The sequence below is a fragment of the Bos taurus genome, chromosome 2 (assembly GCF_002263795.3).
Source record: "Bos taurus isolate L1 Dominette 01449 registration number 42190680 breed Hereford chromosome 2, ARS-UCD2.0, whole genome shotgun sequence".
Taxonomy (NCBI): Eukaryota; Metazoa; Chordata; class Mammalia; order Artiodactyla; family Bovidae; genus Bos; species Bos taurus.
The window spans coordinates 97,795,542-97,813,565 of NC_037329.1; the positions used below are offsets into that span (position 1 = coordinate 97,795,542).

An 18,024-nucleotide genomic window follows, 5' to 3' on the forward strand; every position below is an offset into this window, starting at 1 on the left:
GAAATTGCAATAGTCAAGGCTGGTCATGTGCTCTGTTTGTATTTCAGGTGATGGGAGTGGTAGGACCCTCCAGTGTTGCTGATGGATTACCCCTTCTTCATCTCAGCCCTTATCTCTCACCACCTCTGCCCTTCAGCACAGCTGTTGTCCGGCTTGTAGCATTGCAGATACAGGTGTGACTGCCTTACCTGTTTGTCACGCTCATTATGTTGCTGGTTGAGGCACCAGATCATGGTGTTCTCTTTTATTTTTCTGCAAAGGCTGGGCAAAATCTGTGAAACAGAAGTGTAAACATCTCCAAACTTTTGCAGGTTTGGAGCTTAAGCCCTGAGCATGATCCTAAAGTTGTGCTTCTGTAATTCTTCTTGAGATCTCAAAAATAGCAGAGTCATTGCAGTCCTGCCACACCTCAGGAACCACTTCTATCATTTAAAACATGTGCCAAAACTTTAGGAAAATAATGGTCCACAGATAATCAGCTCACAGTTGTTAATTAAAAGAGTAATATTCAAAGTCTGGTTTTACATTATTGCAGAAAGAACTGCAATAAAAAAATTTTTTTCAAATGTTATTACTAGACTTTGAATATCTTACTTTTCTTTAATGATTGTGGGTTAAATATTATGGGTGTTTTTATCATTTTTCTTCCACTTCTTTTAGTTCCTAAAATTAAAATAATCATTCCCAAGCCAAAAAAAAATGTGTACAATCCCAATTTCCCTGCTTATTTGTTTGTCACTTATTTTAAAGAATGGTAAGTCACCAGAAAACTCTGTGACCAATGGAAAGTATACAATTGCTGCAAGTGGATAACTAACCCATTCGTTATCTGACAAACCAAGTTTGATGGTCCATCATCCAGCTAATAGGTAGATTATGGAAAAGAGATTCAGCAAGTGCTGTGGTTACTATACAGAAAGGATACAGAGGCATCCCTAAAGTGATACATTTTAACAACCTGTATACAGAGCGCATTATTTCTTTCTATATTGTCTATTGCTTTCTGGCTGGAAGAAGGTCTCATACAAAGGTCAGATGACTTTTAAATAACTCCCAAATGGAGCAGGTGGCAAGTTCTCCTTTTCTTCTTTTTCTTTGGTCACTAAAATATTTATTGGTGGATAGACACATGGAGAAATTGAAGGGGGTAATGCGGGGATTTTGTACTAAATGATAGATATTAAAATTTTTCATTTGATATTCAAAATATTACTGTTTTTTTAGGTATGTAGCTCTCAATTATATCAAGCAAATGGTAAAGTATCAATTTGGGATGAATCTTGTATGCTGCACAGATGACAATTGAACTCCTAGTTTGCAGGTGCAGCCAGCAGGGAGTCCCTGTCTCCACCATGCTGTGTAAGAACAAGCAGACTGAATGCGTGAGGGGGTCAATTAATCTTTTTTTCTATTATTGCTGCACAGGCTTTAAAAGAAGATTTCCCCTTAAGCCATGTGATCTCCCCATTCACCAATCAAGAGCGAAGGGAGGGGATGCTTTTAAATCTGCTCATCCCATTTGTGCTCACAGTAGGATCTGGAAGCAAAGGTCTGATTAATTTAACTAAAAGAAATTTATTATTGTTACTGTGTTTTCTTAAGTATCAGGCTGTTGTATCTTCCTTTTCCCATGGAGACCATCATTAAACTCGATCTGAATGATTTAAACATATATCTTAGGATATATGGTTTTCTTTCTATTCAATTTAGCTGCCCTTGGTCAAGACTTACTGTGCTCCACTTCTTAGAAGACACATGCTATTTAACATCATTTCAGGATAGCAAAAATCAGAAGAGCATTGTTTCAATTATGAAAATGGGAGTACTGAAGTACAGTATGATATGAATTGACAGATAAATGGACTTGATAACCTATTGACACTAGGTTTGGCATACATCCTGCCATTGTCATTAAATTTCAATATGTTTTCATTACTCTTTCTTTTGGGGGGATTTTTCCTTTTAGGAAAAGTTTATCTCAAATGTAAAGGCAGTGTGTTATGAGTATTTGAACAGAAAAAAAAAAAAAAAAAAGAAAGGAGATTGAAATGGTAAGCAGGAGATTTGGCTAAGAACAGGGACCTTTTGATGCTGACTGCGGAGGAGACACCCAGTACCAGGAGCGCTACTTCTGTCCATAGGAGAAGCTGTACTTGGTGGGGAAGACACTCGAATTTCTAGGGTGTTCTAGTTTGGAATTGGAAAGAGAGTTGAATTTTTCAGTGTCTAATGTGGAAAGTTTGCCTTGTGATTTGCTTTTATTTCCACTTCCTCCTTCCAAACTCTGCCCCTCAGACAGCCCATGGCTGGAACAGCCCGAGGTACAGCTGCTACTGCAGACGGTCATTAATGTGCTCCTTCCTCCACGGATCATCAGCACATCCAGGAGCAAGAATTTTATGTTGGAGAGCTCCCCTGCTCACTGCTCCACCCCGGGGGATGCAAGCAAAGACCTACGCAAGGAAGGGTTGGCAGAGTCCACCAGCCAAGCAGCGTACTTAGGTGGGTACTTCTTTCTATCTCAATAAATAGAGACATAAAAATATAAAATAGATATAGGTATAGATTAGAGATATATACACAAACACATATATATGTGTATGTACACATTGAAAGGACTGATGCTGAAGCTGAAGCTCCAGTACTTTGGCCACCTGATGTGAAGAGCTGACGCATTGGAAAATACCCTGAAACTGGGAAAGATTGAGGGCAGGAGGAGAAGGGGGCAACAGAGGATGGGATGGTTGGATGGCATCACTGACTCAACAGACATGAGTTTGAGCAAACTCCGGGAGATGGTGAAGGACAGGGAAGCCTTGTGTGCTGCAGTCCATGGGGTCGCAAAGAGTTGGACACAACTGAGCAGCTGAACAACAAAACATGTATATACGTGTATATGTATATACATATTACTTACTTAGCTATATTCCTCCTTGACTCAAAAAGTATTTTAAAAGACCTGTATCCAGAAAGTCTTTAAAGAAACCATTTCAGCAAGTACAAAGCATCAGTCTCTACTTCTGCTTTCCTGTTACCTCTTCCCACTGCCATGACTTGAATGGTATTCCCATTGAATACCAGAAGCTACTCTTTGACTAGAATTAACTAAGCCAGGGAGAAAAGGCTACCCCTGTCACTGCACTGAGGCTAAGGAGCACTGGCCATAGAAAATCTCAAAAGGAGGAAGCTGAAAACATCTTGCCTGACATTTTTCAGTTCACCAAAGCAGCTGCTGCTGCTAAGTCACTTCAGTCGTGTCCAACTCTGTGCAACCCCATAGACGGCAGCCCACCAGGTTCCCCGTCCCTGGGATTCTCCAGGCAAGAACACTGGAGTGGGTTTCCATTCCTTCTCCAATGCATGAAAGTGAAAAGTGAAAGTGAAGTCGCTCAGTCGTGTCCGACTCTTAGCGACCCCATGGACTGCAGCCTACTAGGCTCCTCCGTCCATGGGATTTTCCAGGCAAGAGTACTGGAGTGGGGTGCCATTGTTTTCTCCATCACCAAAGCAGACAGAATGGTAAAAACAGGTCCTTGGAGTTTGGAGTGTGTGGAAGGTTGTGGGGCAGTGGGTAGAGGTGTTTGGGCTGCATCATAAAGGATGTATTTGAAAATGTTATGATTGACAATGAAAATGAAAAAAAAAGCCAAGGCTGTATGTGCACAGGGCCTGCCCACGCATAGCACTTGGTTGCCAGAGGCAGGAGAACGTAGGTTTCAGATAAAATCCAGACTCTAGTACAGAGCCCTGCATGAGGTTTGGGATTGTGCAGAGGACGTTGGAGAAAGAAGCCTTAACATGGAATAGAGGGATAGGAGGAAACACTTAACAAGTAACTATCTTCAGTTCTGTCCACTTTCTGCCTTTTATCTTAATTGAACTATACTTGATTTACAATGTTATGTTAGTTTCAGGCAAAGTAATTCAGTTCCACATATATAGATAGCTATTTTCTTTCATATTCTTTTCCCTTATAGGTTATTATGAAATATCTAGTAGAGTTCTTGTGTTATACAGTACTTTCTTGTAGGTTATCTGTTTTATATATAGTAGTGTGTATATGTTAATCCCAAACTCCTTATTTATGCTTCTCCCTCTTTCCCTTTGGTAACCATAAATTTGTTTTCTATGTCCGTGGGTCTATTTCTGTTTTGTATATAAGTTAATTTGTATCATTTTTTAGATTCACATAAAAGTGATACTATATGATATTTGTCTTTCTCTGTCTGACTTCCTTCATTTAATATGATCATCTCTAGGTCCATCCAGGTTGCTGCAAATGGTATTATTTCATTCTTTTTTATGGCAAAGTAATATTCCATTGTATAAACATACCTCATCTCCTTTATCCATTCACCTGTTGATTGACATTTATGTTGCTTCCATGTCTTTGCTATTATAAATGGTGCTGCAATGAACATTGGGGTGCGTGTATCTTTTCTAATTGTGGCTTTCTCTGGATATTTGCCCAGGAGTGGGATTATAGGATCATTTGGTAGCTCTATTTTTTTTTTTTAAAGAACCTCCATACTGTTCTCCATAGTGGCTGTACCAGTTTACATTCCCACCAACAATATAGGAGGGTTCCTTTTCTCCACACCCTCTCCAGCATTTATTATTTGTAAACTTTTTAATGATGGCCATTCTGACTGGTGTAAGGTAATACCCCATTGTAGTTTTGATCTGCATTTCTCTGATAGTTAGCAATGCTGAACATCTTTTCATGTGCCTTTTGGTCATTTGCATGTCTTCTTTGGAGAAATGTCTATTTAGATCTTCTACCCATTTTTTGATTGGGTTGTTTGTTTTTTCCATTTTTTGCCTTTTTAATGAAGGCAGAGTCTTTGGTTACTTGGCCAGGCTACTGGACTTCTCTTTTAAATTTAGTTTTACCTTTATTTTGAGCACTTAGTGGGCACTGTTTTCTATACTTTACATTATCATCACTCTGGAATCCTCACAACAGCTCAAAGAAATAAATGTTCTTACTTTAGTAAGAGGCTAAGGCCTGGGAAGATCTCTTGGAGAAGGACCCACTCTGGTATTCTTGCCTGGAGAATCCCATGGACAGAAGAGCCTGGCAGGCCACTGTCCATGGGGTCGCAAGAGTCGGATGTGACTTAGCAACTAAATGACGATGATGAAGGCACAGAAAGGTTAAGTAACTTACCTAAAGTCACACTGTTTGGTGGCAGGACCAAATTTCAAATCGAATCCATCCATCACCAGAATCCTTGAGCCCTTTGCCATTCTGCTGGTTTTGGGCTGATGCCAGTCAAGGTAGAAAGTAGGAAGGCAGGAATCCAAAGAAGGCCAACAGGCACACAACAATAGAAGTGTTACCAGGATCAGGGTAGGGTTAGAGGAATGCTACTTTTTGTTTATGTGCTTGCAACATCAAGGGAGAGGAATAGAGGTGAGTAGATGGGGAAGGAAGAATCTTACCACATCTGTCTCTGTGTTATATGCCCTAGTTTTCCTCCTACAAATGCCCAAAATAGAAGGTAATGGTGATTTCCAAGGGCTTTAAGGAGTTGGATTTGTATGTGTCTTCTAGATGCTGAGATAGGCCTTAATACATGATGGCCAATGCCCAAGTTACCTTGACTGCCCCACGGGAGACCCTCGGGGGAGAGCTCGGGTGGCAGAGGAAGCCCCCATCATAATCTTTGATGTCATTACAGTATTCTGGTTTATCTTGACACACTGAGAAATCTGCTTCCTAAAAATATATTTTAAAATGTAGTTTGTAACAAAGCTGCCAGAATCTGGAAGAAAAGAGATATTGTAAAAGAAATCCCATAGGGTTTAGTAATAGACATGATGAGAGGCGAGGGAGGAAGGATAGAGTTTTCTCTTCTGGAAGAATCTACTCAAACACATTTATTGTTTACTCTGGGGAGCAGTTTACAGTGGGGTCAGGAAGGGAAAGTACTCCTTTTTTTAACTTTGCATTTCTGCATGGGTTGATTTTACTTCTAATGACAAGGATATATTATTTCTAAGCTGAAAGGGAAAAAAAGGAAAATATTTTATCTTCAGATGTGAGTGGTATGCTGATATTACCATAAAGCCGCTATGATAAAACTTTTAGAAAGCAAAATATCAGCTATGTATCATGTTTATAACACATTTCCCTTTCAGTTCTATAAATTGCTTCAGTGTAAAATTTCCAAAGTAGTAGTTAAATGCACTTAATGAAGATATATGTGTTCTCTTAATCAGAATCAAAACATGTTTACTATACAAATATATGTCCTTATGTCAGAACACTCACTCAGAAGTACACTGAAGATTTTGGAAACATGGAGAAAGTTTAGAAATTTGAAAATTGTCTGATGCATAAGAGGGCTGAGGATGCAGGCAGCTGGGTGTGGGCAGGGTTCCTCTGAGGCACAAGTGTGCAGACTCAGTTTTCTCTTTTCCTGGTGTGAAGCGCTGAAGGTGATCCTCGTCTGCTTTGAGAGGCAGCTCGGAAGCCAGTGGTACTGGCTGAGCCTCCAGGTGAAGGAGATGGCCCTGCGGAAGGTCGGAGGCCTGGCCCTGTGGGACTTCCTGGACTTCATCGTGCGGACCCGAATCCCCATCTTCGTGCTCCTGCGACCTTTCATCCAGTGCAAGGTGTGCTACGTGCTTCTCCTCTGGGAAGTAACAAGCCCCATGGACGTGCTGTTCCCCAGATTTAAGGCAAAACGACAGCAGCAGTCTTGGGGGAGATGCTATTGCTAGTCAGGAGGACCTGTTAAGATCATGCCTGATGAGAAATCAGCCCAGACAAGTATCCCTCTGGGGAATACCTTTACAGTAAGAGCTTAGTTAACATCTTAAAACGTTGCCCTCTCCCCTCTTACCCCCTCCCCAGGAAAAAAAAAAAGATTGATCCAATAGATGATCTGAAGAATTATCACTTGTCTTTGGTGGCATAATTGAAACCTGATTTTAAATAAATATGTAAAAAAATGAGATAGTTAAAGTATGGTTTTCCTCTGAGACCCTCAGTGTTCATCTACTTTTTTTATTCTTTTCATGCCTGATTTCTGATATCTGGGGGCCATGATTCAAAGCAGTGGATTGATTAAGCACTTCCTAAGGACTGTTCTAAGAACCTCATATGCATTACTTTATTTAATCCTCACCACCAACTATGAAATCAATACAATTATTAGCCCATTTTACAGATGGGAAAACTGAGGACCAGAAAATCTATGCCTTCCTTTCAGCTTCTGGCCCAACCAGCAGAGAACCATGAAGAGCTTTCTGCCCGACAACACATTGCTGACCAGCTAGAGCGGCGTTTCATTCCACGCCCTCTGTGTAAGAGCTCCCTCATTGCTGAGTTCAACAGTGAACTGAAAATTCTAAAAGAGGCAGTTCACAGTGGATCGGGTGAGTATGCATGGGATGGTTTGACTTTGACTAGTAGAACAAAGAAAGATCCTTTTTATAGGTCACTGCTCTTTCTGGAACCAAGTGTGAGTTAGCCATTTTGGTACAACTAGCGTTGTTGACCGTGTCATCCTTGTCAACAGTGCAAGTCAAGGGGGCATCATAAGAATTTAATTTTATTCCTCTTCTAATATATTTTTCAGTCTTTATTTTCGTAGTTCAGCTTTTTCTTGAACACAGCTGGGGGGAAAAACTTACTTTAATTCGTACTTTATTTTCCTTTTTGAAAAGGAAAGGGGACTCACATTCATTGAGCATCTGTTATATGGTAGATTATTTCATAGATGTTATCTCATTTAATCCACACAAATACCTGCAAAATTGTAACTGAAAATCTGCTTATAAAAAGAAGAAATGAAGATTCAATAGAGGATAAATAACTGACACAAAAAGACAATGACACCTGTGAGAGGACTTAAAACTGGGTCTGTATGATTGATAAAAAAGTCGTTAAGTTTTCATGACTTGGAGAGAGAGAGGATTGAATTAAAACTGATGGGCTGGGGTTACTTTCTTTACATTATTCAAAAGATTTTCTTTGGGAATGCATTGTTTACTTTTGTAATTATATTAACTTCAAGTTACTAGGGAAGGAAAAGAAATCATTTTCTGCCATTAGAGGGCAGTCATCACCTATAAGTAGAATATTCTTATACATGTGGCTTTTTGTCTTTCTAAAACCTATTGTTGGTGATGTATTAAGGACCAAATATTTGTCAAATACAATCTTGGTGAAATCTGCACAAGGCCATTCAAATGTTCTGCTTTATAATGAAATAATATGACAAAAAAATCAAGGGGGTGTTTTATTGTAATCTCCAGAAAAGGGTAATAAGGACACAGTATTAATTATGTATTCTGATTTTGATTGTGCAGTTCCTTTCAGACAATATGTCTATTTCTTCTGTATGCTTGTGTCAGGTATAAGGTACATTTCTCAGTGAAATTGATCAAATTGATATCTATAGTTCAGCTCAAAATGAATCTGCATTCAGCCAGCCTTGGAAAATGAAACTGGAAAACAATGAGAGAGGCTGCAATATCAAAGCATTTTTTATTGTTAGAGATATTATGCTCCTGCAAGAAAACTATTCAATTACATCAGTGGCCGATTTTTTATTTTAATAACGTTTTCAATTCTGTTTGCTATGTATGTATGTGAAAGTCGCTCAGTCGTGTCTGACTCTTTGTGACCCTATGGACTGTAGCCTGCCAGGATTCTCTGTCCATGGGATTTTCCAGGCAAGAATGCTGGAGTGGGTTACCATTTCCTTCTCTGGGGATCTTCCCAACCCAGGGATTGAACCCTGGGTCTCCCACATTGCAGGCAGACTCTACCATTTGAGCCACCAGGGAAGCCCTTTGTCCTAAAGTTCATCTATCTGGGACACACTATTTAAATGACCCTTTTAAAAAATACACGCTGTGAGGGAAGAGTTTGAAGCTTGGTTTTCTTCCAAGCACCTGGGAATTTCCTGGTGGTCCAGTGGTTAAGACTCCTGGCTTCCAATGGGCACAGGTTCAATCCCTGGTCAGGGAACTAAAATCCCACATGCTACATACTATGCACCCCCTCCACCCCAGCCAAAAAACATCCTCACTATGGATTTTCTTTGGTCTCTCAACCTCGCTAGCTTACCAAGGAAAGACGTCCATCAGCACCGTGGGCACCTCCACTTCTGCTTACCGCCTGAGCCTGGCCACCATGTCCCGCTCCAACACGGGTACTGGCACTGTCTGGGAGCAGGACAGTGAGCCATCCCAGCAGGCTTCCCAGGACACCCTGAGTCGGACTGATGAGGAGGATGAGGAGAGTAGGTCACCTGCAGCATCTGGGGTGGGGAGGTGGTGGGGCTCATGTGTGACACAGCTTGGCCATGCAAATGAGGACTTGGGTGGATTTCTGCCTTTCTGATCTTTTGCAGTTCTGATCCTCTGGTCATTTTTACAAAAAGGAGTTAAAATGGAATTGCGACTGATCCCATGATTTCTTATGCCTGCTTTTCTATAAATTCCTTGATATCCTTGGTCATTTGGTAGGATTTTAGGCAAAAAGTAAATCTTTAATTACCCCTAAATTTTCTTTGAGTTTATGCATTTAACCTTTCCACTAATCCATTTAAATTGTGGTTAAGGAACTAAGGGGAGCATTTATTCTCCTTTTTCCTGGCCAATCTTGTTTAGAAGATCAATCAGCACTTAGGTGACACAGGACTTCTCCGGTGGTCCAGTGGTTAAGACTTTGCACTTCCAATGTAGGGGGCAATGGTTCCATCCCTGGTCAGGGAACTAAGAGCCCATGTGCCGTGTGGCACAGCCAAAATGTTTCTTTAAGAAACAGCACTCACGTGACGTGACTGCAAAGAAAAGTGAGCAAGGCATATGCTCACAACTCAGAAAAAAATAGTTGGCAATATTGTCTAGAATGTAAACCCAGCGGACTGTCTTGAGGGCATACAACCCAATTTAAGTGTCCCCAGTCACTGAGGCAGCCCAATTGTGTTTTAAAGACACTCTGATATAACCTGTAAAGTGTGCAGTCTATGTCTTAAGAAAACAAAATCTAGACTTTTACTCAGAGCCCCTCTGTACCAAACAACAACAAAAAAACCCCACTCTGAAATAAATTAGAGTCAAGGTTAGAATTTTAATTAACTAAGATGAAAGAAAATTCTTTAATACCCTACTACGGTTGGAAGTGTAGGAGAGGGAAAGAAGTAACTACTTAGTCAAAGCACGTGTCAGTAATATTTCCAGATTTAGCTTCAGGGTTAAATAGATAACAAAGTGATAATCATATTGTCCTATACCTAACTTCCAGACATATTTGTTTCTAAATCATGTCTCATGGAAATAATTCTAAAATTGTAATTAGGGAAATCTTGAAAGATCTTGACCAAAAAAACAAAATGAGAGAGACAAGGATTAGCAGTTCACATATTCATTATAAGTCCTAGCAATAGTCCAGAACTTAAAGTAATATCTATTTTTCTTTAATGGTTGAAATAGTCTCTCCTAGAAATTTTTTAAATGATAGTAAATGATAAAAAAAAAACTCTTTAATAGAGCTAAATGTATTTTTCAGGTGGCCTTGTGAATTAGAGGATGACCAAGCCAGTAGGAAGGAAGTAGGGAAGAAAAGTTTAGTACAGAAGACATAAACAGAGATAGCACTGACCAAGGGCCAACATTAATACACTGACATGTATACAAGTTTTTGTTAATCTTTCTGCTCTCAAGATCATAACTGTCCCAATGACAATATGCTGTGGGTCTATATTAATTTATGAAATACAGTATGCAAGCTAGAGTGTTAACACTTTTGAATTAAACAAATTTTCCATTCAGCAATCAAACCTGTATTAAGACTTAGCAGGAACGAGACGAGGAACAAGAAGTATGAGGAGGATATATTCTCTGCTGTCTAAAATCTTAGAGTTTTCTAGAGGAGATAATAGACATTTTTTGATAAAGAACGCCTAACAAAAGAGTGAATGACACAATGTTGTGAATCAACTATACTTCAATAAAATAAATAAAATTTAAAAAAAAGAATGGAAGGCAATGCATATAATCACCAAAAAACTATTGAAGGAGTAAATGTTAAGTGATATATGAGTTTGAATAAGAGGGGGAAAAATTACTGGAATCCCAGAAAGGTCTTAGTAGAAATAGCTCAATCTATCCTACCACATTTTTTCATGTTTTTAAAGGCATATTTGATTATACTCTACTCTCTGAACACCTAAAAAGGAAATACCATTCTATAACAAGAATCAACTTCAGGTCAGTTGTTATGTAGCAAATTAAAAATTTTCAGGACTTTATATACTCATCTCTGGGTTTGAAATAAACTTCTCTAGAAATGTGACAACTTAGGATATTTTAAATAAGTGATATCAGATTACATGGTAGTAAAAAGTTCACCAAAATTCTAGGTTAGTCAAGATATGTTTCTTGTTCAATGACAAACAATATTAGCTCACTTAGAATGAGGTCGTCTCGTCAAAAATACTATACTAAAGTTAATTTTAATATGGATTTGAATACATGAATTTCAGTTTCTATGGAGAAAATAAGTGTCTGCTTCTAATTTTAAAGTTAGATTAAAACAAACATTTATTTCTGAACTTTATAGATTTTTAAATATTTTTTGGAAAAAAAATACCTGAAATAGTCTTTCCCTCAGCAGTCTAAAAATCATGAAATGTCCTGAGTGTAGTGTTTGAAAGTCAAACGTGCTTGATTTGTTCAATAACACAGTCCCCTACTGAACTATTTCTGGAATGTTTAAAATGTTGTAGTCCAGCTTTTCTGAAACCTTTAATTTGCCAACGCCCCTTTATTTTTACAAATAATCTACTTGTAGAAATGGACAAGAAGTTTACGTTTATTTCATGCAAGCTGTTTGAGGGTGGGAGATGTGTAGATGTGAAGAATTATCCTTCACCCTTTGTGCAGATTAAAAACTCAGCTCCAGAAGGTTTTTTTTTTTTCAAGATAAGGATACATTCTTGATGTTTTATTGATGCTGTTTCCCTCAACCAAATGAAGTAACTAGTTACTTTAACTCAAAGTTCTCATAATGTTCATATTCTTATAAATGACAATGTTCAGTGACACTAAAGACTCAGCTATTAAAGTCTCTGGTTATATAAAAGCAGTGAAAATGTTTCTTAAGCTCCCAAAGGTCTTAGTTTTGAATCTGTACAAAGGGACGAATGATTATTTAACTTTAGATATTGTCCTAAGGTTGTATTCTAGGCAAGGATGGAACCCAAGTACAAAGCTGGTCTGGGTTTTCTGGTCAGCATCATAATTTCCTAACACTCTCCTCTCTGGCCCTTTCAGATGACTCTGTCAGCATGCCCAGTGTGGTAAGTGAACAAGAAGCTTACCTCCTGAGCACCATTGGAAGGAGGCGGTTCTCCAGCCATGTCTCCAGCATGTCTGCACCTCAGGCTGAGGTGGGCATGTTACCCAGCCAAAGGTAAACAGCCCTGCATATGTCGTACTCCACATCTGGGGGCAAAGGTATAAATTCTGAAAACTCACTCCTGTTACACTAAAAAGGGCCTAAAGAGAAGCAAACAATCCATTTTTTAAAGTATACCATTCAAACAAATTTTCAACAAGGGTTTGCACAACAATTTGTAGCATTTTCTAAGTCAGGCAAGCTGAAGGGATCTCAATTTCTGATCCAAGCATTGTTTCTCCTTAACATTGTTCTATAAATAGATATATGCTCTTCTTTCATGGTCTTCTTTCAGATGACATTCTTGTATTTCATATATATTATCAGCTAAGCTAATAATGGCTACCTGGTAAGTGTATAGGACTGCCTTGATATATTTGGTAGCTTAGACTTCTGATATGTCATCAGTATTTAGTTGGAGGTAGTGATGCTTAACAAAGCAAAAAAAGACCCATGCCAGTACGTGTGACCTTGGGCAGGTCATTTAACAAGAGTCCACAGTTTTCTCCTCTGTGAAACGAGAGGTTAGCTAAAATCTGCCTTTAAGGTAGCTTCCCTACTATAGAATTTTATGATTCCATAATTAGACTCTTTAAAACATTTTCTTTGGTGCTCTCTAACCTCTAAGAATATAGATTTGAAACTTTATACATATAGTTTACCATTTATATGGTAATACAGAAAATGATCTGACATAAGAAATAAAACATTATCTATTTCAGAGTCAGGACTTTTACTTTAGGAACTGAATTCTTTCAAAGAATCAGTCTTATGTTTTTATCTAGTTTATTGTTTATTCTTATTAACTATGGAGTTATTGTGGTATAACTTATACATGGAGAATAAGAACAATCAGGAGACATTCTTGTGCTCAGATAAATTTAGTTTACATGGAGAAATAATTACTCTGTACCTAAATCCTTTAGCCTATCATTCCTGAACTGTACAGATGAAGTAAAATTTGTGAAATAAAGCCAAATTTTGCAGAATATTTTAAAAATGGGGGAATGATAAAATATTAATAACTAAATTATATACTTGTAAAGAAAGCATTATTTATATACTATGGAGTTATAAAAATTGGTAATATAAAAGTATTATTATCATTGTAAGATACTGCTTTACCTACTGATAGTTTATCTTTGATAAGGAAGTCTTATAAATAAAATATACCAAAAAAGAGAGCCAAATTATAAAATATCCAAAAAAAAAGATATAAAGTCATACAGGCAGTTAATATGGGAGCATAGTGATTTATTTTTAATTCCTAGAAATATGCAAACTTTATTGAGAATAAACAAAACTTTAGTCTATGTAAAAGTTTTTATTTAAATTAGGGAATTTTAAGTAGAGATTCTTTTTGGTTATTTACATAACATAACCAGGCCATCAAATCGCTTTGAAATATCCATTAAGGAGTTATCTCATTTCTGGGGAGAAAATTTGTTTTATTATGGATAGACCAGAAACCCAGCAAAATAATATAGCTAAACTCTTTGGGCTTGAGTCCTGCTTGGGAGGGCTAGCAAAGGTAATGATGTCTCTCTCTGTTAGGGAAAGCCTCTTTCTGGGGATGGAGGCTATTTTTGCAGTATAGGTGAACAATAAAGAGTTTAATTCCATCCATTTTAACAACTATTTATTGAGTGCCACGTGGACACTTAGCTCAGAGCTAGGCACTGAAGGAAAGAGAAAGTATGTATGACATAGTTTCTGTTCACAAATCCCCATATCACCCAAATAAATTAGCGGCACCCAAATAAATCAATAAACTATTTAATCATTCTTTCACCAACCTGACAGGTTTCTTCTTTTGGCATTTACAATTCAGTCACTAGAGGATGGAGTGAGGAGGTGAATGCAAGTTCCATGTGAATATACCAGGGTTGTCTTCCTTCTTTTCATTCAACTTCCTTTTTCACTGCAAAATTAGCAGGTGCAATCAGGTTCTTTATTTGCTTTTCTTAATGGCATCAGCTCCAAGAGTTGGGTTGTGACAGTTCATGGTAAGTGGTTTCTGTGTGATCAGGTCACAACTCACAAGAAAGAAGCAGGATCCTGGTCAATGAAACATTATATGAACAAGACAGGTGAAAAGTCATAGCCACCCAGCCAAATGGTTATCAAAGGAATGATAGTTTCATCTTCTACAGACTCATTCCGCAATGTGTTCCAGAGCTCCTGTGTCCATTCGGAGCTTATCACAAGTCCCAACTCCTGACCAGTAAATAGATCACTCCTCTGAGAGTCATATCCACCCAAAGGCCTCCCCCCTCCCCATTGCCTTGAGTCCTATGTCTTGACCAACTCAGCACAAGGTGAAATGGTTGACTGTCTCCTTTTCCTTCCTTGTTCTGTTAAATTTATTTATTTATTTTTGGTTCTTAGAAGCAGAAAAGTGCATGCCTTTTTTTTTCCTTTTTCTTTTATTTCTTTGCATTTTCTTTCCCTAAATGCTTCATCTCCCTACCCCTCCTGCAGTGAACCTAATGTCCTCGATGACTCCCAGGGCCTGGCCGCCGAGGGCAGCCTCTCTAGGTACAGTGTCAATGCTACCTGTGTATTGGTGTCTGTGCTGGGAAACAAGCTGTTCCCTGTCTCCTCCGTCTCTCTGTCTCTCTGTCTCCTCCCGCCCCGTCTTGATATCGATTTCCATTCCTTGCCCTTTGTTGCTCATAAACACACGAGCCTGGAAGTCAAAGGTGTAGCCTCTTTCACTTTTCAGCTTCAGAGCTCCATCACAAATGGATTAAAAAGTCTACTTTAAAAAAAAAAAATCCCTGGAGTTCTTCTAGGGGTTTATCCCATGGACCATCTCAAGAGTTTGATATACAAAATGTTAAATTTATCCCAGCTAAACATTCCCTCCCATGCTGATAGTCTTTAAGAAATTTTTTTTTTTGTCAAAAGCCTTTTAATACAACTCCCTATCATTAGGAAGCCCCAATCTAGACAAGTCTTCCAGCCAATACCATGGGTGATAAGAAAACAGTGATACTATAATAAGAATACCAATGTCAACATGATTTATATAATTCCCTCTCTTTGGTGCATGCAATGTGACAGGCTGTTATGATAGCTTATTCAAACCATGTTTATATAAAGAATGTCTGTCCCAGTGCTAAGATGACCCCCAAATTTGCCACGAAATATCAGATACAAACATTTCTTGGTAAGAGACTTCTCATGATGCAAACAATATAATGGTTTGGCTATTGGTTTAAAGCTTCAGAAAGGGGGCCTGCACCTTTAACACTCAGATAAACCACGTCAAACATTCCTAATCTTGTGCTGTTGATTCACACCTCTCAACTAATCCTCATTAGGGGTAATGCTTCTTGTTCATGCTAAGAGTACCTTTGTTTCATCTCAAGAGAAAATATTCCCTTTCAGGTTTGCATTATATAGTGAGTGCTCCCATGTTTATTGCTGTATCACAAAGATGAGGAAATGTTGAGAGGCCGTTCCTGTGAAAGGCTGTCCTTTTTTTATTTTTTGCATCTTGTTCAGATTTCACATTTTCTTTTGCAACTGAAAATGGGAAATTTACTGCATCATCAGATGTATCTTTTTGTTTTTTTTAACTGGCCTCATAATTCATGACATTCATTTGTGTTTGCAAGCCCCTGCCTGGATAGATCAGTCTCTTATTTGTGGTAAATGTGGAAGTGTTGCAGAGTGCAGGCTTAATTCCATTATTGAGAACTGCAAGGACAGGGAAGAACAGAGTAGTCCTCAAGGTGGTTTCCTTCATTGTTCACAGTATTGGAAGAGCTCTGAACCCAGCCTAGCACCATGACCACTGGTTTCAAAGCATTTATTTGTTAAATGCTTAATATTACATACAAGACAGGAGAATCTAGCTAGGAAGGTGATTTCAATGTCCTACTGACAGTAGAAAGTATTAAATCAGACTTTGTCCCAGGTCTTTTCTAACTAGGCCAAATTCTATTCTTACTGAATAAAATACTAGTCTGGAGTTGGTGAGAGAAGACGAGAGTTTGAGTTAATTTTTATAAATTCTCCCTAAGACTTGTCCCTCTTTGTCAGGCTTAGGGTTCAAACGGACTAATCTAGAGTTGTCTAAACCAATCCAATCTGCCTTTGGTCCAGTGTAGATTGGAATAAACCCCAAGTTCTTGCTATGTGAGGGTGGTTCAGAGCCAACGCTATAGGTTTTATCTATAGATGAATTAGTTAATCACGTGAGTTCCTTGATGACTGTTTTGGATCAACTTTTGTTGATCTGTTGTTCCCATAACTGGTGTGTTTGCGTTCTGGATGCCAGTCACCCTGATCGATTAGTGATCATAAAGAAACCAGAAAATGAAGCGCTCACTTTGGATTCTAAAAAGTTCCACGCGTGCAGAGGCATCCGACAGCCGTAGCACGTCCGCCTTTGCCATGCACTGCAAATCATCTCTCTCAAACGCCACCAGGTCACCAAGTTCTCTTTGGAGGAGAGGAACTTTTGGCATTACTAAGAGGTGGGTTTATAAAATAGGATATATATTTTTAATATTTGGTTTCCAGGCTTTCTTATGTTTGGCATGAAACTTCTTTATGGTGCAGATTCTTAAGGTTCTAAAGAAGCAGTAAGATATTAACTATGTAAATTACATTTAGCACACACCCGAGCCCTCAACGAAGGAAAACCTGACTCTAAAGCTTAAAGAATATCAGGAAACATGCCTAACAGAAAGTATTAGACCCTGCTGCTCACCCCAACCCCACATTTTGATAAACTTTCTGGGGATTTGCTTTTGAAAGAACACTTGTTTTAGGCAGTGTGGGCAAGTTGGTCCGAAGCCTAAATGAGGAAGTCTCCAGGATAATAGTATAACCTGATAAATAGGTGGAAACCAATAAAAATTTTGCAGACCTTTAGAAAATTTCTTCCAGGATTTTTTTAATGTGTGGTAACTGGTTTCTTATAAAGATTCATAGGAAAAAGTATAAGTCTGTAAGAATCACTATGCTATGGTGAATTTTTTTTTCTTTTGGAACTAATAAATTGCAATAGTATGTATATCATGGAAGAATTCTCTTCTTTAAGAGTTTTACTCTTAGAAATACAGAAACTTCATTGTAGATCTTCTCTCCCTGTGTCCACCCCCAAATACACACACCATGGGCCATATTTCTCTCTCCAGAAGAATATAAACATGCAAAATGTTATTCAAGCACTTAAGCCTGGAAGTTTATACTTGAGAATTAAATTTTGTTTGGACATGTTAGAACATTTTGAAAGGCAGGAATTGACAATCAACTCTAGCTTAAAAAAAAAATAGAGAGAAGAGATTACAATGCTATTTGATTCCATAAGGGTAATTTTAATCACAGTGGAAAATAAGAATGTGACACAAGTTTGAACAAGATAGTCTGCGTGAAACAAAATAAAAATAATCTATCCATCTCATGATCATCCACATTTCCAAACAATGAAAATTTGGCAAGTACACCCAAATAGAAAAGATTAAAGCAACCTTGTTATGGAGTTGAGAATTAATAACTAAAAAAATATCTGTTTATCTGTTGTGATACACAGAGAAGTGTACTCTCCCGGTGTTAAATCAGTTCTTACAGGAGAACTAAGATCCAGA

The 18,024-nt window shown here is 38.3% G+C and overlaps 1 protein-coding gene across 13 annotated transcripts in view; it reads left to right on the top strand.

Moving 5' to 3' along the window:
- The window catches only part of UNC80 (unc-80 homolog, NALCN channel complex subunit), a 230,571-nt gene that overhangs the window by 201,074 nt on the left and 11,473 nt on the right, over window positions 1-18,024 (top strand). For 9 of the 13 annotated variants that reach the window (XM_059875640.1, XM_059875642.1, XM_059875643.1 and 6 more), the window contains 8 exons: window positions 48-173; window positions 1,426-1,549; window positions 2,296-2,502; window positions 6,437-6,621; window positions 7,221-7,386; window positions 9,081-9,260; window positions 12,298-12,436; window positions 14,903-14,959. In XM_059875640.1, the coding sequence (XP_059731623.1) occupies window positions 48-173; window positions 1,426-1,549; window positions 2,296-2,502; window positions 6,437-6,621; window positions 7,221-7,386; window positions 9,081-9,260; window positions 12,298-12,436; window positions 14,903-14,959 (1,184 nt within the window). Of the gene's footprint in view, window positions 1-47; window positions 174-1,425; window positions 1,550-2,295; window positions 2,503-6,436; window positions 6,622-7,220; window positions 7,387-9,080; window positions 9,261-12,297; window positions 12,437-14,902; window positions 14,960-18,024 lie in introns of those variants that run through there. The other 4 variants (XM_024976253.2, XM_059875659.1, XM_059875654.1 and 1 more) reach the window with 3 other exon arrangements.